The 27,265-nt window shown below is 46.8% G+C and overlaps 1 protein-coding gene across 1 annotated transcript in view; it reads left to right on the forward strand.

Moving 5' to 3' along the window:
• PCCA (propionyl-CoA carboxylase subunit alpha) overlaps positions 1-27,265 on the forward strand; it is a 263,459-nt gene that overhangs the window by 58,707 nt on the left and 177,487 nt on the right. The window contains exons 7-8 of the mRNA XM_049778616.1: positions 10,131-10,262; positions 20,799-20,835. Of these exons, the coding sequence (XP_049634573.1) occupies positions 10,131-10,262; positions 20,799-20,835 (169 nt within the window). The remainder of the gene's footprint in view (positions 1-10,130; positions 10,263-20,798; positions 20,836-27,265) is intronic.

Raw genomic sequence — 27,265 nt, forward strand, 5'->3', positions numbered from 1 at the left:
TTGAACTGGGTACTTGGAAGTGTATATAGCACTGAGGATCAAACTCCCATTCTCTCTCTGGCTGCTCAGCATGCTCTGATGGGGAAGAGGAGGCAGAGGGGTGCTCCAAAAGGGGGATGTTGCCTTGGTCTCCTGCATACTCTGATACCCCTCATCTCGTTCCCAGGAGTCCAGGCCCTCGAATTGCCGCCTTCATCTCCCCTTTCTAGCTGCTCTGCCCTGTCTTTGTCTCCTGTCCACTTCAGTGGGTTTTGGCCTGGATCCTCTGGACTCACTGTTTCCTTGCCACGAGCACCAGACCTCAGTGGTGCCATATCTATATCTATATCTAATCTATATCTATATCTATATCTAATCTATATCTATATCTATATATATTGGCTTGGAATGAATGAATGAATGGATGTGCAAGAGTTGCCTCCTACTGTTCTGTGACTCGCACTCTCCAGTTGTCACTGATGGACCTGTGGGTCCATCCTCTTTTTCTCTCATCTTCCTTTCTCTCTTTCTCTCCCGGGTCAGCTTCAGCACAACATGTTCCGGGTTTCTCTCCCTCGGACCCATCTCCCTGGTTCTGGAACCGTAGCCTCCAGCATGCCTGTGTTTTCTCTGCACCAACTGCAGTCTAGGAGGATATAAAGGTTTCTTCATGGGCCCCTCATGACACGGAAGTTCCTCCTGGGCCATCATCTCTGCTGGGGTCACATGCTCCTTCCATCCTGGCAGCTTGCATGGCCCTTCCCTCCACTTTGCTGTCCCCTGCCAGAGGTGTGTGTATGGGGCTGAAGATTCCTGCCTGCAGTGAGTGAAGAATGAAGGGATGGAGTGTGGCACTGAAAACTTTGTGGATGCTAAAATGAGAATGGACCATAATTACAACAGTGAAAAAATGTTTCTATTCTGTTTTTAAAACTATTCAGAAAAGTAAGGATTGGACAGAAATGTATTGCTCAGAACTAGAGCGATAGCACAGCGGGGAGGATATTTTCCCTGTATGCAACTGACCCAAGCTTGATCCCTGGTATCCCATACCGTCTCCTGAGCCTGCCAGGAGTGATTTCTGAGCGCAGAGCCAAAAGTAAGCCGTAAGTGCTGCCCATTGTAGTCCCAAAATAAAAACAACCAACTCCCCTCAAAACAAAGGAAATGGATTGCTTTCTGATGTGAATATACATATATAAAATTTGTTTTGTTCTGTTTTGCTTTGGGGCCACAAATGGTGATGCTCAGGGGTCACTCCTGGCTCTGCACTTAGGGATCACACCTGGTGCTACCCTGGAGACCACAGAGGGTGCCAGGGATCGAACCCAGATCAACTACATGCAAGGCAAGCACTTTACCTGCTATACTAGATCACTTTAGCCCTGATCTGGCTATTTGTTTGCGATGTCTGGCTCTGTGTGTGGTCAAGTCGTGATGGTGGATTCAGAAATGCAGTGAAGGAATTATTTTTAGAGCCCCAACTCGTTCATCCATGACAGAAAATCCATCAAATGTGAAAGCACTTAGGAAATATAGTGGGCTATGTAAACATGCATGTGAGATTAGATGGATGAATCTCTCAGTTTTCCCAAAAGATTCAAATTAGGTGCTTTGTTTGTTTATTAGGGGGTAAATTAGGTGCTTTGTTTGTTAGGGGGTCACCCTTCTGGTGTTTGAGGATTACTCCTGACTGTTCAGGATTCATTCCTGGTGATGCTCGGAGGAACACAGGGGATGATGGAGATCAAACTCGGATTGGCACATGCAAGGCAAGCGCCTTCCCTGTTCCGGCTCTTGAAGAACCCAGGGACAGGGCCACAGACCTGGGGTATAGAGAAGCCCTTCTCAGGTGTCCCACAAAGCCATGTCTGTTGGTTGTTCCCCCTGAAATGTACAGATGAGGTGTCATCCTATGGGAAGAAGGAGGAAGAGGGTGAGTGAAGAAGGGAGGAATCAGAATTTAATGCCTGGTTATTTTTTGTTGTTGTTGTTTGTTTTTTTCTTCTTCTTGAAAATGACCCCAGAACCTCATGCAGGGACACAGATGTGCTGCCACCCCCGGAGACCACCTTACAGGAGTTTTTGGGAGAGTTAGACGGGGCTGGGAGAGAGGCTGGCGGTGTGCAGGCGGGCTGACTAGGAATTGGAGCTATTTTGAGTCTTTCCTTTTTTTTGAGGTGGACCCCGGAGGGGCGGTGGCGGTGGTGGTGGGGACCGTGCACACAGTGTCTGGATGACCCGCGACACCATTCCGGTGGTTGCCATAGAAACCAGCTATTTTAGACAGCACGTGTGTGTTTTACTTAGACCTTTACAGATGAGCAGACTTAACACAGACGTGCACAGGCTCCCGCGTCACCCTCCGGAGAGTCTTAAAGTTCTTTGGTTTGCTTCAGTCATTTGTTCATGCTTACATTTGTTTGTGCATTCATTCATTCATTTGTCCACTCATTCATTCTTTCATTCATTTATTCATTCATATGACTATCCTGTCTTCACCTCTGGGGCCAGCTAGATAGCATGGAGGTAAGGATGTGCAGAAGGACGGTGGTTCGAATCCTGTCATCCCATATGGTCCCCCGTGCTTGCCAGAGGCGATTTCTGAGCGTAGAGCCAGGAGTAACCCCTGAGTGCTGCTGGGTGTGACCCAAAAAACAAAACAAAAAAAAAACCAAAACAGTCTCCCCTCTTTTCCTCTTTGCAGTAGCAGGGACTGGGACTCATCCCCTACGCATGCTTGTGGTGCTCCTGGCCATCATGTTTCTGTGGCCTCATCCTCAGCTATGGTGTGTGTGTTTTTATATGTGTGTCTGTTTGTGATGCACATGCCCACATGCAGTCCCAGACACCCCAACCAACAGTGTGCCAGGGCCAGGCAAATGGGTGGACACAGGGACTCGAACTCACGGTCTCCCTCCAGGGTGGGTCCGTTTTTTGCTCAGCTGCCCCTGCACCTTTGGGGTTACTCACTGGAAGGGTTTCCTGGCGACAGATGGTTCCCAAGCAGTTCCCAGAAGGTCCAGTGGCCATTGAGGTGGGACTCCTTTCCCTGTGCCTGATACTCTGATGCTCAGGCCCTGCCGGGGATGCTGAAGACCACACCCAGTGGGACTCGGGGTGCCCAGGCTGAACTCAGAATCTCTTTGTTTCTTTATGCTCAATTCTTACTCCTGGATTGGTGCTCGGGGCATGCTGGGTATCAAGGCTGGGCCAGGCATGGTCGAGGCAGACTCCTGTCGCAGTGCTTTTCTGGCCCCTGAGCTCGGAACCTTTAGGACCATCTTTCTTTCCCACCAAGTTCTTGTTTTATTTTATTTATTTTATCTTATTTTATTTTTGGCTTGGGGAAGAGAGTGGGGAGGTTGGCGGGCTGTACCTGGTAGTGCTCAGGGGCTGTTCTTGGTTCTGTGCTCAAGAGTGACCCCATAGGGCTGGACTTTGGGGGCTGTGTTCAAGGCAGGTGCCTTACCCTGGTAGAAACTTTCAGGCCCCAGGATATGTGACTCTCTTCCTACAGGCCAGTTAAGGACATTAACTCTCTGTCTTCCTCCTTCCCTCCCCCTTTCAGGAGGGTCCTTCATGAAGTCCCCTGGTCTTCGCTTTTGCTTTCACCATCTTGTTCCTGATAGAGCTGTAGGAGTCTGGCGGGTTCTCTCCTGGCTGTTCATCTCAGTTGACAGGAAGCCCCCAGCTCTGCCTTCTCAGCTTTCCAGCCAGTGTTCGGAGTTGGCTTTGGCAGGGAGCTCTTGGATTGAGGTCAGCAAGCCCTGGTGCCCACAGACCACTCCAGGTGCCCAGACTGTGCCCTCCTACCTCAATGAGTTTCATACTCTCGGGGAAAATTTGTGCTGGAAGCTCCCGTCACACGGGGAATGTGCGAGGACTTTTATGTGTCATAAATTTAAAAAATATTTTCACAAATATTTTCAAAGGGAATAAGAAATACTGTGGAACTCGAAGAAGCACCCAAGCCAAGTTATGAAAAATCAGATTAAAAAAAAAAGAAAAGAAAAGAAAAGAAAAATCAGACTTTCTGTCTGTCATTTGGACTAAGCCAGAAGCTTTCTGGTCCTTTGCCAATTTCTCCCCTTTCTAGTTTAAGGCAAATTGGAACCCACAGAACTTCATGGGTGCGGGGTCTCACAGGTCTCTGGGCTCTGTTTGGGGTCCCCTCATGTTTATGGAAGGAAGTATTGTAACTGCTACTCTGAGGTAACCCCCAAATGAAAGCCACACAGTATTTTTGTAACCCCAGAACACTAATGTCGCAGCTCCTGAAATGGTAAAAGTAATTGGACCCAGAAGAGGGTGTGGGGGACGGACGGACAGCTAGTTTTTAATAACCAGATGGTGGGAATCTGAAATAATCTCCTAAAACGCTCAAGAAAAGGCAAAGAAGGAAGTGATGGTTACACCAACCAAGTAATTACTGCCACTGCCACAGGGAAGAAAAATCTCATCTGTAGGTAAAGGAAGTGTCGGTCCCATCCTCTGAATCCTCTGAAAAGATGCATCGAAGGGAGAACTTTAAAATTGTGCTTTATTTTGGGGCCAGAGTGATACTGCAGCAGTTAGGGCACTTGCCTTGCAGTTGGCTGACCCAGGTTCGATCCACAGCATCCCATATGGTCTCTGGCTACCGAAGTTGTGATTCCTGAGATCCGAACTAGGAATACTGAGCCCTGCTGGGTGTGGCCCCCATAAAAACCCCAAACCCCCAAACTAATAAGCAACAAACCCACCTGTGTCTTATAGTAAGTAAATTTCACCTCTTGAAAATACTAGTTGCCATTCAAGGAAATTTTATGTCCTTCACTGATTTTCAATATTTAGGTAGGGTGTTTTCCTAAATGTTCTGTATTTTAGAAATTCTTTAATTGCTGGAACCAGTGATAGCACAGCGGGGAGGGTATTTGTCTTGCATGTGGCTGACCCAGGCTTGATCCCCAGCATCCCACATGGTATCTGGAGTTTGCCAGTAGTAATTTCGAGCCCAGAATAACTACTGACTACAAAAACAATGTATGAAATTTTGTTTTGACATTTTCATTTTGCTTTGTTTATATTTCATCTGAGTTTTCCTGCCTGATTTCTTGGTGCTGGGAATCCCAGCACTCTGGCCCCGGGCATGCTCCAGCCTTACTGCTATTCCAGTAGAGAGGCTCCTTCGGAAACCATTGGCCTCCAGTCATCTCTCCCCTCCCTCCCTCCCTCCCTCCCTCCCTCCTCCCTCCCTCCCTCCCTCCCTCCCTCCCTCCCTCCCCCCTCCCCCCTCCCTCCCTCCCTCCCTCCCTCCCTCCTTCCTTCCTTCCTTCCTTCCTTCCTTCCTTCCTTCCTTCCTTCCTTCCTCCCTCCCTCCTTCCTCCTTCCCTCCCTCCTCCCTTCCTCCCTTCCTCCCTTCCTTCCTTCTTCCTTCCTTCCTTCCTTCCTTCCTTCCTTCCTTCCTTCCTTCCTTCTCCCTCCTCCCTCCCTTCCTGCCTCCTTCCTCCTCCCTTCCTCCCTTCCTTCCTTCCTTCCTCCCTTCCTTCCTTCCTTCCTTCCTTCCTTCCTTCCTTCCTTCCTTCCTTCCTTCCTTCCTTCCTTCCTTCCTTCCTTCCTTCCTTCTTTCCTTCCTTCCTTCCTCTCTTCCTCCCTCCCTCCCTTCCTCCCTCCCTTCCTTCCTTCCTTCCTTCTTTCCTTCCTTCCTCCCTCTCTTCCTCCCTCCCTCCCTTCCTCCCTCCCTCCCTCCCTCCCTCCCTCCCTTCCTTCCTTCCTTCCTTCCTTCCTTCCTTCCTTCCTTCCTTCCTTCTCCTCCTTCCTTCCTTCCTTTCTCTCTTCCTCCCTTCCTCCTCTGAAGTGGGGCTCCAGAAGTCAACTGGTGCCCAACTGGTGCTCAACTGGAATGCAGTGTATAGGGGACTCCAGGGCTCTCTCCCTCCCCCTCTTCCCTCTCTCCTTCCCTCCCTCCCTCCCTCCTTCCTCCTTCCTTTTCTTCCCTTCCCTTCCCTTCCCTTCCCTTCCCTTCCCTTCCCTTCCCTTCCCTTTCTTTCCTTTATTTCCTTCCTTTCCTTTCATTTCTTTCTTGGCCACATCTAGCAGTGCTCAGAATGCCCTCCTGGCTCTGTACTCAGGGATCACTCTTGGTATTGCTTGGGGATAACCCTGTGGGATGACTGGTATTGAACCTGGGAGAGGAGAATGCCCCACTAACCGCCAATCAATGTGATATTTGTTGTCTTTGTGTCACCCACATGTTGAGTCATTGTGAATTGCTTGCAACTGTCTTGGTTCCTGATAAGTGCCCCCTTCTCTGCACCCATCTGAAGCAGAAGCTTCGGGCCTAATGCAGAGAATGGGGCAGATGTCGGTGTGGAAGCAAATGCCAACATAGGAAATAATCCACACATGGTTATGGAGATAAAACAGGTCCAGGGGCTTCCACTGCAAGCCAAGCCCTCTGTTGAGCAGTTAGCTCAACTGTGGAAAACCAGACCCACCAGCCATTTCTCCCTGAGACCTGGTGTCTTTATTGGGAACCGAAAGACCACACACACCCAGGGGAGGAGAACAGGTAGGGTAAGAGACCAGTCCAAAAGATGAATCAATCCAAAGGTGACTCCATCCAATGAGTAAGGAGCACCAACAAAAAGAACGATCCTAAATAGAGTGAATACTAGTTTTTCCAACACCCATCCTCAAATTGGGCTTTTCCACCTCAAATCCTTTTGCCTCTTTGCCAGGTTCCTTTCGTTTTTTTTTTTGGTTTTTGGGCCACACCCGGTAACGCTCAGGGGTTACTCCTGGCTATGCGCTCAGAAGTCGCTCCTGGCTTGGGGGGCCATATGGGACGCCGGGGGATCGAACCGCGGTCCGTCTCCTAGGCTAGCGCAGGTAAGGCAGGCACCTTACCTCCAGCGCCACCGCCCGGCCCCCTCGTTTTTTTTTTTTTTATTTGTTTGTTTGTTTTTGTTTTGTTTTGTTTTTGGTTTTTGTGTCATACCCAGCAGCGCTCAGGGGTTACTCTTGGCTCTATGCTCAGAAATCGCTCCTGTCGGCTCGGGGGACCATATGGGATGCCGGTATTCGAACCACTGATCTTCTGCATGCAAGGCAAACTCCTTACTTCCATGCTATCTCTCCAGCTGCCAGGTTCCTTTCAAGGTCAGAATTCCAGGACATTGGGCTATGCGGTCCAGTGACTTTCCACTGCCCTGGCGTCTAATTCTGCTTGCCTGGGCTGCCCAGGTAGGCTTTCCTGGTGTCTGTAAACGTCTGTAAAAGCCAAAAAAAAAACACCAGCTGTTCAGAGTCCAGCAGTTGACTGACCGCAGCAAGATTTCTAAGCATGTTTTCATTCTTCCAAGTGATCACTATTCCCTACACAAAGCCAATTGTCAGTGAAATCACATTATAACCCCAACCCCAGCCCATTTTCCCACTCTATCAAAAAAAAAAAAAAATCTCACCAGAACCATAAACTCACGAGCTTTGGCAAATGAAAGAGATCTTAGAGCTGTAATCGCGCCCATAATTTTCCTGATACTGTGTTTTTTTTTTCACAGTTTCTGTGCTGGGTAGCTACACAACTGAAGTGCTTTCCAATTGGCGATGAAAATTGCCTGCCTTATCTTACCACCAGAAGACACTTGAGTGGCATTCAGCTATTATAGTTGTCATTTATGTTCAATTTAAAGGGCCTTCACTAACATATCTTTAGAGTTGAATTTTCTTGTTTAGGCACATGAAGATGAAGGAACTGGCTATTTCAGTGGACCACAGAAGACCAAGGGTTAACAGAGATCATGAGCGGGTGGAGAATTTCTGGCCTTAGTTCCAAATCTCTCAGAAGGATCTAGTGAAACTGGGGGCCATTGGAAGCTGCTCTGCCCTTGGCTGTCCCAACTACCCCCATGATCGAGTCGAGACCTTTTTCTGGTCAGAGAATTATGGGGATTTGGAGCTAGGCTAACACTTCCCTCTTTTGCTTTAATTGCATCGAATTACCTCACTCCGGGGGTACTGCTGGCACATCTACTAGGTAAAGAGGAAATTAGTCCATGGAAACATCTGTTTGATAGTTTACCCAGATTACTGCAGGCGCTGTTGGCTTCTGTGTTGAATGGGACAGAATAGGTCACTAAATTCTTGATGTGAGTTGGGTTTTTGTCTTTTGCGGGGGGGGGGGGGTGGGGTGGGTTAACTTTGTAATTTTGGACTATTGATTTTCCTCAAAGTAGATGCATAAGAAAAATCTGGGGGTTTTTGGAGTGGTGAGGTTTTCCCCTGTACTTCTCAGGGTTTACTCTTGTCTCTGCACTCAGGAATTATTTCTGATGGTGCCCAAGGCTCATCCTGGCTCTGCACTTAGGAATCACCCCAATAGTACCCAGGGGTCCATATGGAATGCTGGGGAGTAAACCCAGCTTAGCCTCATGCAAGGTAAACAAATGCCCTGTGTACTATCATTCTGGCCCCATGAAAGCTCTGATTAACTCAATATTATTCTGTCTGTTATCACACACTGGAAAGAAGACATTATACTCCCAGGTCTCTCTCTTGCCTTCGCTTCGGGCATTAGGGAATGTGATCAGTCTGAGCTGCAAGATGAAGATGTCTAGGATCATGCCTACATTTTTGGGTCACACCCGGCAGCGCTTAGGGATTACTCCTGGCTCTATGCTCAGAAATCGCCCCTGGCAGGCACGGGGGACAATATTGGATGCCGGGATTCGAACCACCATCTTTCTGCATGAAAGGCAAACGCCTTACCTCCATGCTATCTCTTCGGTCCCTTTTCCTTCGTTTCTTTCGTGAGCATAGGGGAGATGGACTGGGGAACACCGTGGGGAGTGGACTCCATGGGGACTCCATGGGGGCCAGTGTTTGAGTTTGGTATTCCCCCCCCCCACAGTTAGCACCTCCTGTCTGGGCTGGGAGAAGTACTCCTGGCCAAGTGCTCCGTGGTCCCTTCCATGGACCCTGATCACATGCTTGTAGGAACTTTGAGCTGGGGAACTATTAAGTGTGATTGTCGCAGAATAGTTTTAGTGGCAAACACAGCACAGTCCTTTCTGCTTACTGCAAGTTGGACTTAGGTGGTCCAGGATCGTAGCATTTTGCCCTCCCTCCCTCTGTCCCTTCTGAGCACAGCTGCAATGCTCGGGGCCAACTCTTGGCTCTGTGCACAGGGATCGCTCCTGGTTGTGCTCAGGGCACCAGATGGGATCAAACTATGGTTGACTGTGTGTAAGGTAAAACTCTACCTGTTGTACTCTAACATGGCAAGTATTTTTCAATTTTAGTTTATTTTTTTATTTTAATGTTTTTATTATCACACCAGGATTTACTAAGTTTTTCATTCTACCTTCATTTTAGGCATGAAATATGTTCCAACACCAACCCCAAACATCAGTGTGACCGTTGCTCCACCACTGTCCCCAATTTCCCACCTACCATTTAGCCTGTAGGCACAACCAAATTCAGTTTATATTGCTACAGCACAAAGCCTAGTAGAACGATCAAAGTTGACAAAGGTTAATTTAAAATGATTGTTATCTCCCTTCCTGATGTTAGTACAGTTATTGTTTAGGGATTTACTGGGCTGTGGTTGGCACTAGTCGCGCCTTCTGTGCCACTGCTTAGGCTCCCTGAGCTTGGGAGATTTTTCTGGAACTTTCCCATCAGCTTTTCTGGGATCCTACTGGTCTGACGCTAACTATGAAATTTTGAGGTATCCAGCATCTATAGATCTGGAACAAATTTGGTGGCTTGGCCATTTGCAAAGGTCATGTCAAGGAGCTGGGTGTTGGGTGTGGCGCTGGGCTGCTGTAGTCATGCAGAAAGGGGGATCCGCTCCCCACCCTTCCGAAAAGGCCCCATGGGGATCATTCTGGACCAGATTTACCTGGAAAGTGCCACCATCATTTGGTGGAGGAGTGGGTGGGGGCTGATGGTTTTCGAGTGGTGGTTGTGTGTGTTTTGTCAGTTTACCTCCTGTTCTGAAAATAATTTCAGTTTTTAACTCATCCACTTATATTATTTTTAAGTGGATCGGCACCGATGCTAAGCTTTCAGTTTGGGGTATGTAAGTATTAATAAATATGCATTAAGGTTTTTCTTTCCACATGCTCCGGACTCAGGCCCTGCCCTGTGTTTGTGTTTCTCCACAGGCAGCGGAAGATGTGACTTTCATCGGGCCTGACACACACGCCATTCAGGCAATGGGTGACAAGATTGAAAGTAAATTATTGGCAAAGAATGCAAAGGTGAACACAATCCCTGGCTTCGATGGAGTCGTCAAGGTAAGCCTGGGCGCTGTCCTGATCTTAACAGTGCCTGCGGCCAGACCTGTTGTGACTGGTGCAACGTAAGACACAGGTGTGTGTTAAAAAACTAGCCACAGTGATCCCTTGGATCACTCTAAATGGTGTCAATTGAAAAAGTGCCTGAAGCCAGACTTATGCCTTATTTCTAGGAAAGAAATCTGCCCAGGTTTGTATTTGTTTATTGCAAAAACAAAACCCAAAAAACCTGATTTTAAAAGACTGCTGTTTGGGGCTGGGGAGCTAACTCACAGGGTTTGCATGCTGCAGTCCTGGGTTCGATACCTGCCACCGCATGGTCCCCAGGACTAGGAGTAGTTCCCAAACTCTGCCAGGGGTGGCCCCAAATATGCCGGGCTTCATTTAGTGGCTGTGCATGCGGAATATGTATGCAAGCATGGTGCTGGTCGCTGTCGACTTACTCTGGCCAGCTGTGGACAATGCTGTGTTCGTGGTGCAGAGTGAGATGATGAAGGATAATCCTACTTGTCCCTCGGCAGCAGCTCTGGCTACAAGAATGTCTGCAGCGGATGTCTTTTTTTTTTTTTTTTGGTTTTTGGGCCACACTTGGCATTGCTCAGGGGTTACTTTTGGCTGTCTGCTCAGAAACAGCTCCTGGCAGGCACGGGGGACCATATGGCACACCGGGATTCGAACCAACCACCTTTGGTCCTGGATCGGCTGCTTGCAAGGCAAACGCCATTGCGCTATCTCTCCGGGCCCTGCAGCGGATCTTCTGAGGGAAAATGGCAGAATGGGGGTGTGGCTCCAGCTCCCCTTGAAACTCAAGCCCTTTCTTGTCCTGAGAAGGACCTGCTGCAGACAGGCATGAATGAGTCTCATGGTTGGAATGGATGCTCTGCTTTGTGCTGTGGCTTTGCCGGGCCTTGTGGTATTTGGGCTTGGCCGCTCCTCGCTCGCTTCGTGGTTCCGCTTTAAGCACTGGAGGGTGAGTGCAGATTCGACCCCATTCCTGCTCTCGGGTTCTGTCCATCTGTTCAGCGGGCTGTGTTCTGTCTCACCTGCTTCCCTGCCTGCCTGCCTCTGATGTCCTGCCCTGGTCGAACACCTGTTCTCTCTCTCTCTCTCTCTCTCTCTCTCTCTCTCTCTCTCTCTCTCTCTCTCTCTCTCTCTCTCTCTCTCTCTCTCTCTCTCTCTCTCTCTCTCACCTTTCCTCTCTCCTTTCTGTCTGTCTGTCTGTCTGTCTGTCTGTCTCTTTTTCTCTCTCTCTCTCTCTCTCTCAAGTGTGGATCCTGGGGACCTGAGAGAACACAGCAGTGGGGTGTTTGCCTTGCATGCAGCCAATCCAGGACGGATGGTGGTTTGAATCCTGGTATCCCATATGGTCCCCCATGTCTACCTGGAGTGATTTTTGAGTACTGAGCCAGGAGTAACCCCTAAGCGCTGCCAGATGTGATCCCCCCATAAAAGCGTGGATCCTCGGACTTGGAGGAACCCTGTGGAGAAACCCAGGAAATGTGACCCAGGCTGTCCAAGTGGCCAGCTTCTTGTTCTCACTATAAAGTCTCAAGGTCCCCTTATACACACCCTATATGCCACCACCACCCACCACCAAATATCATAAATTATCTTCACTCCATTTTGTGTCTTGATTGTTTAGTTTGGATTTTGGGTCCCACCCGGCAGCACTCTGGAGGTCACTCCTAGCTCTATGCTCAGGAATCGCTCCTGGCTGGCTCGGGGGACCATATGGGATGCCGGGATTCCAACCACTGTCCTTCTGCATGCAAGGCAAACGTCCTACTTCCATGCTATCTCTTTGATCCGTTTCTTGATATTTTTTGATTTGGGGGCCACAAATGGTGATGCTCAGGGGTTACTCCTGGCTCTGTGCTCAGGGATCAGTCCAGGCCATGCTCAAGGATCCATATGGGATCCTGGATCCACCAATTGCAAGAGAGATGCACCCTGCCCGCTATGCTATTGCTCCAGTCTCAGTTGTTGTTCTTTAAATATTGGTTTTATTCTGGATTTTGAGTAGGACCTTTTCTCAAAATTGGCCAGATTTGCCCTGGGCTATCTAAATGAACTAGTCCGTAACTGCTCTTTGTGAGACGTTTTCAATCTGATATATATTTTTTTCTAGATAGCCCTGCTGAACTTTGTTTGAACTGCATACCTAGTATCTATTCTGTCTCTCTCTCTCTTTCTCTCTCTCTCCCTTCCCCTCCCACCTTGTTCTTGGGCTACTCCCAGCTATTTTCAGGGTATAGTCTTGGCACAGCTTGTGATCAGATAGAGTCAGGCATTGAACCAACCTTTCCACATGCAAGCCAGGAACATTCACACCTTCACGCTGTCAGGCCCTGGCTGTGACCGCCGGCCTTTGGCAAGTATCTTTGGAACACAGGCCGCCCTCTGCTGCCTTTTATCCCCGACTGCCTTTCCCCTACCATGTCAGAGTTGTTCCAGGCCCCAGAACATTCCACAGAGTGACTCTTCGGAGTCCTGCTCTGCCCAAGAAATGGGGTGGGGGGGCACTTCCCATACTGCGTCTCAAGTTGGGAATATCAGTCATTCTTCACAAACATTCCTTGGGAGAATTCAGTTCCGTGTCCTTCTGTGCCACTGACCTCTTGCCATTCACTGACAGTGGGTCTAGGTCCCGCCTGGGTCTGGGGTATTGGCGCCTTTGCCTTCTCATCAGGTGCCTTGCTCCTTCCTGAAACTGCAGCTTGAGGCAGCCTCAAAAATCTAGACTGAAGGGTCTAAATGATAGTGCAGAGAGGAGGGCGTTTTCCATGCCGATATCCTGGGGGGGTTCCCTGAAGTGCAGAACCAGGAGTGATTTCTGAGCGCAGAGCCAGGAATAAACCCTGAGCACTGCCAGCTGTGGCCCTCAAATAATGGAAAATCCCAACCGATACCTATGGACTAAGACTTGGGGAGATGGGCCCCTCTGGGAACTTGGAGCAAGTCAGCCTTTCACAACAGCACTGTGCTGATTCCTGTCTGTCTGTGTCTGTATTTCTATGTCCCCATCTGTATTCTGCTATGTGGATTGCCGAGTCCCTCCTGTCTGTCTCCACTTATACACAGCATTTCCCGCCAAGGTGTGCCAGCTACCAGATTAGATTAGGCCCTTTCTTTCCCACCTCCCTGCTGCTGTTCAGTCCAACCCCATTTTAATCTCTCTCCGATCTGTTCAGTAAACACCAAAGTCCCTTCACTCTGCTGACCTTGCCAGATGTACTATGCACCTCTCGGAATGGATGGGACAGATCCAAGCCACCAAGTCCTGCCCTCACAGAGCTCGTGCTGCTGAGGGGAAGTCAACAGTGTGGGGATGGGCTAACAAACAGCACTTCAAGGAAACCCATAGTTTGTGCTTGGGCGAGGCAAAATGCGGGGTGCCCTTCTGTACCAGCTTTGAGGAGGCATGTTAAGGGGCAACACAGGACAATAGGGAGGTTCCTGGCCTTGCACATGGCTGACAAGTTTTTGATCCCAGGCAACCCATATGGTCTCCCGAACCCCCAGCTGGGTGACTTTTTTGAGTGCAGAGCCAGGAGTCAGTCTGGAGGCTTGCCTGCTATGGCCCCCAAATGAAAACAAGGTTGACAAAAAAAAAAAAAAAGACTAAAGCCACGTGCATCTGCTTTCATTCTGTGTTATCCTCGGGCTGAGCACTTGTTTGCAGGTGGAAGGTGCAAGTGTGAAGCCCAGGTACTACGGGTTCCTCCAAGCTGTCCTGAAAAGCAATAGCAGGGGCCGGGTGGTGGCGCTAAAGGTAAGGTGCCTGCCTTGCCTGCACTAGCCTTGGATGGACTGCGGTTCGATCCCCCGGTGTCCCATATGGTTCCCCAAGCCAGGAGCGACTTCTGAGCGCATAGCCAGGAGTAACCCCTGAGCGTCACCGGGTGTGGCCCAAAAACCAAAAAAAAAGAAAAGAAAAGCAATAGCAATCCACAATCAGCAAAAAGCAGATTAGGACATGAAATTTTTTTTTGAGGGGTGGGTGGTGGTCTTTGAGTCATACCCGGCAGTGCTCAGAAGTCACTCCTGGCAGGCTCGGGGACCTTATGGGATGCTAGGGATCAAACCTGGGTCCACTTTGTACAAGGCAAATGCCCTCCCTGCTGTGCTATCTCTGGCCTTTTGTAAATTTGTTTTGTTTTGTTTTGGGGTGTGCTCAAGGGTTGCTCCTGGCTCTGTGCTCAGAAATCACTCCTGGAATTAAACCCAGGTCAACTGCTTGTCCCCACTTTGCTATCGATGAGGCCTCTAATGAGGATATGAAATTGAGTTTCAGATGGAATGCTTTGCTGCAGGATATGAGAGTGAGAGAGAAAGAGAGAAAACAAAAGTTGAGAGAAAGAATAAAAGTTGAGAGAGAGAGACCCTTTGCTGCTTTGTTAACTGTGAATTTGACAAGAGAGAGAGAGGGAACCGAGAGAGAGAGAGAGAGAGAGAGAGAGAGAGAGAGAGAGAGAGAGAGAGAGAGAGAGAGAGAGAGAGAGAGAGAGAGAGAGCTAGTTTGCTGCTTTGCCAATTGTGATGATGTGGTGAGCAGGGCAAGACTCTTTCCCAGGGACCAAGTTCTCAAGGCTTTGAAGTGGTCCAGCTTGGGCATTCTCAAGTGTGTGCCAGACTATGGAACTTTCTGCACCTGGTGCTAGAACCAGCAGGAAGAGAAGACAGAAATTCTAGGCTGATTTTCTCTGGGAACCTTGTTCCAGGGCCTTAGCTGAGGATGTCCCGCTGTCCAGAAGGCCTTGGTTTCTTCCCATCATAAGAGTTTTCAGGTCCAGTTAGAAAATGAGAGTGGCTAGGCCAGAGTGATAACACAGTGAGGAGGATGCTTGCCTTGCACGCAGCTGACCCGAGTTTGATCTCTGGCATCCCATATGTTCCCCGAGCAACACCAGGAGTACTTTCTGAGTGCAGAGCCAGGAATAACTCCTGTGTGCCACCAGGTATGATGACCTCCATCCCCACAAAATGGAAAGGGTTCCTTATTCTTTGGGTACCTATAAAGGAAATTGAAACCTGACCCAATAGAGAGACTCAGCTCAGCCCTGTTTGCCATTGGGGCAGTTTTGTGTTGAGTTTGAACTGGGGTGTCAGCGGGGCCTCATTCTTCCCTGGGAGAGGACCCTGGCCATTGAGTGAGGCTTCTCATGACTGGATCCATCAACTTCTCAGGAATGCTGCACTCACTTGTTGCCTGTGACTTTGGAAAATGGAAGTAGAAGTAGAAAATGGGGGAAATACCTGTTTATCTTTTGTCTTATAAGCTTTAGGTGATTTCAAAGATCTGTTAGACTCACAGATAACGTTAGCATTTTAGAATCTGGACAAACTTTAACCATGTCATTCATTCCTAACATCTGGTGTTAGAATTAATTGATTGGCTTGGTCCTTGTAGGTTTTTTTTTTTAACATTTAAAAAGATTTTTAGGATTTCTGGTTCTGGAGTGATAGCACAGTGGGTAAGGCACTTACTTGCCTTGTATGTGGCTGACCCGGATTCAATCCCTGGCATTCCATGTAGTTCCCCAAACACCATCAGGAGTAATTTATTAAAACAAAGTCAGTAGTAATCCCTGAACAACTGCTGGTTGTGACCCCCAAAACAAAAACAGAAACAAAAGATTTTTAGGATTTTTTTTTTTAGGGGGTTAACTCTAATGCTAATTCCATTTCAGGTTGATTTTAATTCTGATTAAGGCCATATTTATTTTTTTTTAAGTTTGAATATATGAATTTCTTTTTTTTTAATAAATTATCTTTATTTAAACACCGTGATTACAAATAGAATTGTAGCTGTATGATTACAGTCATGTAAAGAACACTCTCCTTCACCAGTGCAGGATTCCCACCACCAATTTTTCAGATCTACCTACTCCCCACCCCACCCACACCTGTACTCGAGACAGGCTTTCTTTTTCCCTCATTCATTCACATTGTTATGATAGTTTTCAGTGTAGTGATTTCTCTTATGTACTTATCACTCTATGTGGTGAGCTTTATGTCATGAGCTGCACCTACATGGGAAGATGGGGGGAAATAAGGGTTGGGACTGAAGCAGTAAAATATTAGAAATGAGATTTGTAGGGCAGTATCAAGGTCACAATACAAGATTAATGTTATGGATATATAAAATATATGCATACAATACTATCAATAGGAAAACAAGGAGAAAAAAATTCCAGTGACTGTCCCAACATAAACCAGTACTAAAACGGCCCGCCCTCCTCCCAAAGCGCATTTCCATTAGTGTAGGGAGAGGTAGTGGGGAAGCCTGAGGGCCACTAAGAGTCCACCTGAACCCACTTCTGGCCATCTGAGCTGGCACCCAGGGGAAGGCCTGGAGTCAGGAGAAAGAGACAAGGACGGCGGGGGGCCTTCCAAGCCTCCCAGCACTCCCCAGGCCAGGGAGAAGGGCTCCGTTATGGGGCCTCCCCAAACCCCATACCTGGCAAGAGTTGGTCTCCAGAATCAAGGAGGAAACCAGAAGCCAGATGTCTGCCCGCCCTCCTCCCGAATATATGAATTTCTTATGCAAGCATTTTATACTCTTTCAGAATTGTATGGCTTATCAGGTTTTGCAGCGTAGCTTGGTTACATTAAAGATTGCATTTTAGAAAAAACAACAACAACAACAACAACAAAAAATGATTGCATTTTAGGGCCACACCTGCCAATGCTCAGGGTTTCCTCCTGGCTCTGCACTGAAGGTTCTCTCCTGGCAGTGCTCAGGGGAACATGTGAGATGCTGGGTATTTTTTTTTTTTTTTTTTTTTTTTTTTGGTTTTTGGGTCACACCCGGCGGTGCTCAGGGGTTACTCCTGGCTGTCTGCTCATAAATAGCTCCTGGCAGGCACGGGGGACCATATGGGACACCGGGATTCAAACCAACCACCTTTGGTCCTGGATCGGCTGCTTGCGAGGCAAACACCGCTGCACTATCTCTCCGGGCCCGAGATGCTGGGTATTGAACCCAAGTTGGCTGCATGCAAGTCAAGACCATACCCGCTGTACAATCCCTCTGGCCCCTCTAGCCTCTAAATCAAACCTTATTTATTTATTTATTTTATTATTTTGGGCCACGTCTAGTGACTGCTCATGGTTTACTCCTGGCTCTGCGCTAGAAATCACTCCTGGCTTGGGGGACCACATGGGATGCCGAGGATCAAATCAAGGTCTGTCCTGAGTCAGTTGCATGCAAGGCAAATGCCTACTGCTGTGCCATTGCTCCGGTGCCAAACAAGACCTTTTAAATTGTTTCCTGAAATTTTTTAAAGTCAAATACTAAGGAGAGATTTTAATAGTTACTTTCTTTTTTTTGGGGGGGGGCACACTTGTTTGATGCTCAGGAGTTACTCCTGGCTAAGCGCTCAGAAATCGCCCCTGGCTTGGGGGGACCATATGGGACGCTGGGGGATCGAACTACGGTCCTTCCTTGGCTAGCGCTTGCAAGGCACACACCTTACCTCTAGCGCCACCTCACCGGCCCCTAATAGTTACTTTCTTAATGTAGTTTTCTATTATTTGTATCTATATACATGTCGTTAAGGGGTTGGAGTGATTGCACAGGAGGAAGGGCATTTACCTTGCATGCGGCCAACCTAGATTCGATCTCTGGAATCCCATGTGGTCCCCTAAGCATACCAGGAGTCTGATTCCTGAGCTGAAGCCAGGAGTAACCCCTGGCTCAAACACCCACCCCTCCCCAAACAAACAAACAAACAACCCAACAACCCATGTCCATAGGATGACTTCCTAAACATGGAGCAGCTGGTCAAAAGGGCAAGTCTCATGGTTTGGGGGTTGCTACTACCAGGAGTAAGTCCTGAGCACCTCCAGAAACAAAAAGATCAAAGAGAGAAAGAGAAAAAAATATGTTGAAAGAACAGACAACTTGCTATAGTTAACAAATTATTATTGGAACTGATTAAAACATTTTCTTGTGTCCAGTCCTTTATAGGTCCTCAAGGAAATATTTTTGAGTGAAAGAAGGACAAGCAAATACTGAATTTTGAAGGCAGTTTTACTATATGTGGAAGTTCTTTTCACAGAATCCTCTTTTTATAATAGGGAGACTGAAGCTTACTGCTTAATTAGAAGACAGTTTATAGGGTGTTGGATACAGTGCAGCTAAAGAATGTTCTAGAATGCGTGCACTCTCTCTCTTTTTCTCTGTCTCTGTCTCTGTCTCTGTCTCTGTCTCTCATACACACACCTGTAGAAATGAAACACGTGAATAAGTCAATACATAATAAATGGTGACAATTGAATTCATGGAATTCTTTAATGCTCAGCCTGTTAAGCCTTTCCAAGCCCTGGCAGCCTCTCATTTTTTTCCGAATATCTTCAGCCAATATATTATTACCTGTCTTTGAAGGAAGAGACATGTTAAAAGTTTCCTCCTAACCCCACCACCCCGGCCAGGCTCTGCCCCAGCCAGGCTGTGCTGGAGACACTAATTGTGGCTTTTGGCAGGTTTAGCACTTCCTGGCAGATACGGTTATTAAAGGAAGTATTGGCCAGTGACTGCCACTGTCACCAGGCAAAGCCCCTTCCCACACACCTTCCGCAATGCTTTCAAGGATTTTGACACCCTCTCTCTCTTAAAGTAAAAATTGTAGGCTCAGTGAAAATAGCAAGACAGGATAAAACAGTTACCCTGATTTAATATCTCTCTCTCTCTCTCTCTCTCTCTCTCTCTCTCTCTCTCTCTCTCTCTCTCTCCCCTTACTTATATACTTTCTTTCTCTCTTTCTTTCTTCTTTCTTTCTTTCTTTCTTTCTTTCTTTCTTTCTTTCTTTCTTTCTTTTCTTTCTTTCTTTCTTTCTTTCTTTCTCTTTCTTTCTTTCTTCTTTCTTTCTTTTCTTTCTTTCTTTCTTTCTTTCTTCTTTCTTTCTTTTTCTTTCTTTCTTTCTTTCTTCTTTCTTCTTTCTTTCTTTCTTTTTCTTTCTTTCTTCTTTCTTTCTTTCTTCTTCTTCCTTCTTCTTCCTTCCTCCTCCTTCCTCCCTCCCTCCCTCCCTCCCTCCCTCCCCCTCCCTCTTTTCTTTTCTTTTCTTTTCTTTTCTTTTCTTTTCTTTTCTTTTCTTTTCTTTCTTCTTTCTTTTTGTGGGGAGGGAGGATGGAGCATAGGTTTATCTGTAACTTGAAAAACTATTGTTATTTGGAAAATCTCATTAGCAGATGTGACTGCTTGGAGTAAAAAAAAAAAAGACTTAAAACTGATGTCGCTCTTAGACCTGCTTTGAACTTAACAAGCTCCTATTTGTGTAGCAGACTGGCTAATGAAAGGAAATTAATTTTTCTGACAACTTCCCCTGCCTAGCTCCTTATTCAGGGGTTGTTATTAGGAACTGAAGACTTTTAAGGAAGATTTTTTTTTTATTAGACATAAATGAACCCGGTACAAACATCCCTAGCTCCTTCCTCACCTCCTCAAACTTTTTTTTTTTTAATCTGGTGACTCTCTATTTATAAAATATTTGCTTAAAAGCATACACCTTTTCTTTTTGAACTTTACGATTCCAGTTCAGTCGTTCTTATTCGCTCTCGTTTCCAAATATGACTCTTACTCCGTGTCATGGTTTCGTCTGTCATTGGATCATAAAAATTAAATTCCAAAGGAGGCTTGGGTTTTAACACCTTTTCAGCTCTTTCTTGATTGTTAATGTGGGGGAAACGAGCCTTCTGTTTGGTGACATTTAATGATCAATTAAACGGTTTTAATCCAGGGGAAATTCTGGTCCTTTCCGACTCTTCAAAGGACACTTGACATCAGTGGATGTTTAGCCCTGACGGATCTTTACATTTAGAAACTCTGTGGAGAAGTATTTTCTCTCCTTGCCATTTTGGAAGAGTCCCCCCTTTTCCCATCCCCCTACCAGTTGCTGAGTTGAATTTAGGAAATTCAATGGATTAAAATTGGGAAAGAGATGGTAGGTACCCCTAAAATAGGATGGTGGTGGTGGGGAAAGAAACAGTAATACGCATAAAATAAAGACATTTGGAGTTGTGGGTGGGGACGGACGCTTCTCCAAAGATCCTAAAAATGCGCTTTTTAAAACAATTTCTAAAAAGCCCTATTGTGCTCCAGCCCCAGACAATAGAGAACCCGCTCCCTCTGCCGACAGCACTGGAAAACAGGCAGCTAAGTAGCTGGGAGAGGAACCAGCCGGCCGTGGACAAGCTTTAATGAGCCAGTTTATGATTCGGTATTGATTGTAAACATCCAAATTCTGTCATTAAGTTGCAGCCGCTGCACCAAATCATTTGGCCAAACCCCGGCCGGGCTTCCTGTCAGCTCCTTCCAGACGGCTTTTGAGTTTCTTAATATAATAATGATGAGGGAGAATTGACCTTCCACTTATGGTATTAATTTGACATCGCTCGGAATGAAAAGAGTCAGAAGGTTGTAAAGTCGACCATTAACCGAATCGGAGGAGACAGTCGTGCAATCGTCGCCTGCCCACAAGACATGGGACACTGGCTGATGGGATTAATGCTGGTTCTCATTTCCTCCTCTTACAGGATGCCGACCAGGCTGTCACCATCGCCAGGGAAATTGGTAAGTTAGTTCGGCAATTAACTCCCTCGGATCCAGGTTTCTCTGGCTTGTTTTGGGCAGATACACTTGGGCCCAGGCAAGGTGTAAGAAAGGATTTTGCAGAACAAATATGAGTTGAGTCATTTTGGGCTTCCAATGCCCATCCTGAACTAACTGATCTGTTGGATTACTCTGTTCTGTGAAAGTGAATTTTAACATTTTTTGTTTTTGTTTTTGGGCCACACCTGGTGACGCTCAGGGGTTACTCCTGTCAATGTGCTCAGAAATTGCTTTTCGCTTGGGGGACCATATGGGACACTGGGGGATCGAACCATGGTCCGTCCTAGATCAGCTGCATGCAAGGCAAACACCCTATTGCCTGCGCCATCTCTCCAGCTCCTGAAAGTGAACTTTAAAGAGTCATTAGACTTTTGTTATAACGTTTCCCCCCTAAGAAGAAATATGTAATAAGATTTTTTTGGTCATTGGATGTCACATTTATACACACACACACATATATGGCATTGAATGCAGCTTATCAAATTTAAGCGCATATGATTCAGTTGGGTACTTACTGTATTTGACAAAATTCTTTTCTTTTTTCTTTTTTTTGGCTCATCCAGCAGAACTCAGGGGTTACTCCTGGCTCTGTGGTCAGAGATCATTCCTGAAAGGGCTCAGGGGAACCCTATGAGGAATACAGATCAAACCCGCTTTGGCTACATGCAAGGCAAATACCCTACCCCGCTGTACTATCGCTCCAGTCCCTCTTTACAATTTTGATCCTTTCCTCTGATTGTGTTGGTAGGAAAGAGAAGTCAGGTACTGAAAACTGCCTGTTCTGAATTGGAACAGAGAAGGCAATGGGAAGGCCATCTTCAAGACTCTTTGACCTGATTGCTTGAGGTGCAAGTACAGGAACAGTCCCCCCAAACTCGTTTTGAAACATGTTCTGTTGCGCATGACAACTTATTTGGATTTTCAGTGTCTGTGATTAAGAAAATGCATAAGGATGCACTTTTATATCATGGATTAGCAGAACTATTATAGGGTTATACTGTAGTGAAACTCAGATTTGGGCCTGCTTTTGAGAAAGCTTGTCAACCTCTGAGAAGTTGGCCTACCTAGCAAGGCCTTTCACTGTCTTCTCTGGATGTGCCTAAATGCCAGGCCATGCTTCCCAGCTCTCTGCCTTGGCATTTCCTTAATTCTGATTTCACAGTAAGAGCGAGCATTTAGAATTTAGTATAGTCACAGAGCGTTTGAATTGGCACTTGACTTGAGCTTGCATAGCTATGTAAGAGCAGGAACAATCTTATTGACCTGACAGTGTTTGAGCATTTCCTTTGCAGTCAGGATTGGTTAGTTCAGCAATTTTTTTTCTCTGTGTCAGGAAACAAGTTATTTTCTATTATTCATAAGTTATTTTATGACCTGTTGTATCCTTGTCTCTAGTTGGGCCTGCCTGCCTGCCTTGGGTTCAACTCCCTGTTAAGTGTTGTTTGTTTTGTTTGGCAAAACTTTCTCTTCTTGAGAAGGGTCTTGGAGTTAAGACTAGGCCCGAGGGAGTATTCCTCTGGCTGCAGCAGTCCTTCCTCAGTTTCTACTTCAGAACCTTCAGAATCTACTTTACAAGCAACCTTGTGATATTTCCTGGGACCCTGTTGCCTGGATCCAAAAGTTGGGTTGCCCACAACAATTATGTAGTCTTGCTCTTTGAAAACGTTTTAGAATATCTCTCTGGTTTGAAATTTCTGGCATTCCTCATCTCTTTAGAGGTGTGTTACATAACCTACTAACTTTTGTTTTGTTTTGTTTTGTTTTGGTTTTTTTGGGTCCCACCCAGTGGCACTCAGGGTTACTCCTGACTCTGAGCTCAGAAATCACTCCTGGGTTGACTGCACTCAAGGCAGACACCTTACTGCTGTGCTATTTCTCCAGCCCAACCTACTAGCTTTTGAGATTTTTTCTCCCCTAAAATAATTTTATTTTTTTCCACTATATACTTTTCTGGTTCTAAGGTCATTTCTCTTGTTCTTGTTTAGATGTACCAACGTTGATCTAATAAGATATAATACTATGCAGTTGAGAATAGGGTGTTTGCGCAAAAAGGACAAAATATTTGGAGACATTTAGAGAGATCAACAAGAGAGCAACAAGGACAATTTGACCCTTGAGCCTTGGAGCATTTTTTTGTGGTTTGCTTGTTCTTTCACCTGTCCTGTTTTTTTTCTTTTTCTTCTCAGTCTTTGGCCTGACCAGTTAATCATGGGAAGCGGATGTAGAGTTGACTAATCTGCCCCCTTACCCTGACTCTCCTCCCTTACTGTGTAACTGTGCTTTTGCTTCTTTGGTTTTCTCACTTCTGAAGTTACCAGATTCAGTCTGGCGGGGTCTCTTTCCTGTTGGGGCACAATCTTTACAGCTGTCTCTTCACCAAAATTCTCCTTTTCCAAATGTTCCTCACTTTGTGAACTAGATGAATCAAACAATCAAGTATAAGGGTGCTTGTGTAGTGATAATAAAAGAAAGGAAAGCCATAACATTTGGGGGGCAGAAGGAAACCTACCAAAGAACCCGGGTCATCTGCTTTGTAAAGCTTTGGGAATTTCCCCCGCAAATCCTTTCTGAATCACCAAAGAAATGTCCCATAAAGCACTTTCCCTCCAACTGCTGGCTTCTGGGGGTGGGGGGCAGTGGGAAGAAAATGACCAATTTTTTAAGTCACTTATTTTTCTCTTTTGTTTGGCGAGGCTTGAGTTTTTGCTCTTCACTTCTTTAATTGATAGATCCCTCATCATGTTTTTAGATTAAGATTTTATTGTTGCTGTTGTTATCATTAGTACTATTATTTGGATTTTGGGACACCCGTGGCTCTGCACTAGACATCATTCTTGGCATGCTTAGGGGACCATATGGGATGCTGGGGATCGAACCCGGGCCTGTGTGTGCAGGGCAAGTGTGCTATTATTCCTGTGCTCTTATTCCTCATCTATGATAGGATTTCGAGAGGTCTTTGTATTTCTCCGAGTTACCACTTCTTAGTTCCGAACCCGAGTCGCCCTTTGACTTTGGGTCTCTGTATTTATGACAACGTGTAGGTGTCTTACCTAGTCACAGATTTTCATTATCTGACTATGGGTTTTCCTCTGGGACTTTGCTGTTACTAGCGGGTGGGGTGCGGTGGGGGGGAAAGGGAGAAACCAGACACCTTATTTGGGTCCCTCTCTTGCCTTTCACTTCTCTGCTGAAAACAGGAATCCCGGGAGGATCTTTGACGTTTCAGGTGCTTTTACATAACAGAGACTCTTGTTTACTGCTGGGCTTCCTTTTTTCTTCCCAGTTGCTGGTCCTTTGTGAAGGTCATTTCAAATGCTAATACTGGGGGTAATTATTTTCATTTACATGGAAGAAACTGAGGATTAGTTAGAAATGGTTGGTAATTTGCTCCTGGTTGCAATGCCTCTGAGTGGTGGGTGGATGGACCTACTTAGAGGAGAGGTTTTTTTTTGAGCCCCCAAAGTTATGGACGTTTCTTGCTGCTTTGGCCAAAAAAATGAGATTTGAGTTGAGAGCTAAAATGTGAGTCGCCAGTCCCATGTAAAAGACTTATCCCCTGTAAAAGACCTTGTTATATCATGCTGAGAAGTCCAGAATCTCTTGAGGGCTGGATAAGAGATTGTTAAGTTCTAGTTAACCCCTTGGGCCTGCTTGGGTTTTGCTTCAGTCTCCTTTATTCTCTCTCTTTTACCTTTTTTTTTTTTTTTTTTTTTTTTTGGCCACATTCAGCAGCGCTCAGGGGTTTCTCCTGGCTCTGCGCTCAGAAATTGCTCCTGGCAGGCTCAGGGGATATATGGGATGCCGGGGATTGAACCTGTTCCGTCCTGGGTCAGCCTCGTGCAAGGCAAGCATCCTACTGATGTGCTATCACTCTGGCCCTTCTTTATTCTCTTTTTCCTCTTCGGACCACTCGAAGTTTGGAGCATCTGGGCTATCTGTGCCCAGTTTATCTTTAACCTTTGAGCCCCGCCATAATAATCAGCGGGATTTGATTTCCATCAGGGTTTGATCTTTCACTGGTCAAGGATCCTTTTCATACAATTCAGCTCAAATGGATACTTAAATGCTCCTAAAGACCAAGCAAACCTTCCCCTTAACGATGTCTCAAGGATCCTAATTCTCTTGCTCGCACTTGCACCTCATACCTCATTTCAGTGAAAAAATTTGGGAGGGTTTTGAGCCACACCTGGTGGCACTCGCTACTGAGCAGGCTCAGGGTACCATATGGGATGCTGGGAATCGAACCCGGATCCATCCCAGGTCATGTGGCATGCAAGGCAAATGCCCTACCGCTGTGTTATGGCTGTGGCCCATCAGTGAAATTTTTAACCCTCAGGGGATCAGTCCCAAAGTCTGCTTCCCCCAGTACTCCAGCCAGGGTGCTCCCGCTTTAGTCCTCCCTCCCTTGTTATCCTGTCGACATTTTATCAATGGCCTGTCCACTCTCTTCAGGCCAGCTCCCTCAGCCAATGCCAATCCACCCTTGTCCCCCAGGGCATTTGGCCATTGTTTCTGCCCCTCTACACACTTCAAAGCCATTCCTCACATAGCAGCCAGGGCTGGGTTAGAATCTAAATAAAGGCCCAACCCAGCCCAGCCCTCCCATCCCTGCTGCTTCAGTCTTTTTCTTCACACTTAGAGAACATTCTTGCCTGTAGACACCCCCCCTCTTCACTGGGCTGCCCCTCCCTCTGCAAACCCCACTTTCCCCCTCACTGGCCCCTGCCTGTAGATCTACTTTCTTCCTGCTGTGGACTCAAGTGGCTTTGGGCCTTAGAAGAAGCTTCAGTGGGGGGGGGGGGGTTGGCATGTGTCATGTCAGTGGTACCCCGAGACCTTTCTTGCCTTGGTTTCTATGGCTTCAAGAAAAGATGCTCTAATGTATCTGGTCTGTCCTTTGTGGGTAAGGCCACACACTTCGGTGCTCAGGGGTTACCCCTGGCTCTGTTCTCAGAAATTGCTGCTGGCAGGCTCAGGGGACCATATGGGATGCCAGGGTTTGAATCCGGGTTGGTCCTGGGTTGGCCAAGTGCAAGACAAATGTCTTACTGCTGTGTTATCACTCCCCTCTCTGATCTGTTTCTAATTGGACTCTAAGTTTTTGACAGCTTCAGTGCTTTGTCTGTGGGCCACACCTGGAAGTACTCAGTGGCTACTTGGGGTTCAGTGCTAGGAGGACCAAGTGGAACCGAGGCGCTCAAGTTCCCACGGGCAAAGCAAGTGATGCTCTTCATGTCATCACTTCTCCAGCTCAGAATAGTACTTTGGAAATGGGGGGAGATTTTTTTGGGAGAGTTTGATCACCTGACAGTGATCAGGGGTTACTCCTGGCTCTGTGCTCAAGAACGACTCTTGGTGTTGCTCAGGGGACCATATGGGATGTCTGAGATGGAACCTGGGCTGGCCACGCGCTCTTTGGTCCCCAATTTTATTTTATTTTATTTTGTTTTTAGGCCACATCTGGTGATGCTCAAGAGTTATTCCTGGTTCCTTTTAGGAATCACTCTTGGAAGTGCTTAGGGATACCAGGGATTGAACCCAGGTCAGCCATGTGCAAGACCTTTCTTGCTGTGCTTTTCTGATCAGCTTGTAATTTTATGTTTAACCTTTTGCAGAAGCAGAAGCAGAAGCAGAAGCTCCTGCTTTGCAGAACAGCAGGGTCATGTTTTTTTTTTTTTAATCACACCTGGTGACGTTCAGGGTTTACTTCTGGCTCTGCACACAGAAATCGCTCCTGGCAGACATGGGGAATGGGGGGCATATGGGATGTTGGGATTCAAACCACTGTCTGTCCTGCACACAAGACAAACGCCCTACCCTTGTGCTATCTCTCCGGCCCCAAGCAGGGTTGTTTTAGAATTTGATCATTCAGACCTGGCTGGAGTCTCTAGGACATGCTAGCTAGTCCCACTGGAATAGGTACTATTGGTAGTATTCACTTTCTCTCTCTCTCTCTCTCTTTTTTTTTTTTTTTTTTTTTTTTTTTTTGGTTTTTGGGCCATACCCGGCAGTGCTCAGGGGTTACTCCTGGCTGTCTGCTCAGAAATAGCTCCTGGCAGGCACGGGGGACCATATGGGACACCGGGATTCGAACCAACCACCTTAGGTCCTGGATCGGCTGCTTGCAAGGCAACTGCTGTGCTATCTCTCCGGGCCCAGTATTCACTTTCTTAAAGAGTCCTGACTGGCCACCTTTTTTTTTTTTTTTAAGGAAAGGTTAAAAATAACCCCAAACTATGGCTCTGCTCTGTGCGGCCATAACTTCCTTGGAGTAGAAATAATATTTTCTCTTTTGTTTTGTTTGGGCCGCACCCAGCGGTGCTCAGGTCCTTTTTGGCTCTGCACTCAGGAATCACCTCTGGCAGGGCCAGGGAACTGTATGGGATGCTTG

Source organism: Suncus etruscus, chromosome 8, assembly GCF_024139225.1.
Source record: "Suncus etruscus isolate mSunEtr1 chromosome 8, mSunEtr1.pri.cur, whole genome shotgun sequence".
In the NCBI taxonomy this organism is placed as follows: domain Eukaryota; kingdom Metazoa; phylum Chordata; class Mammalia; order Eulipotyphla; family Soricidae; genus Suncus; species Suncus etruscus.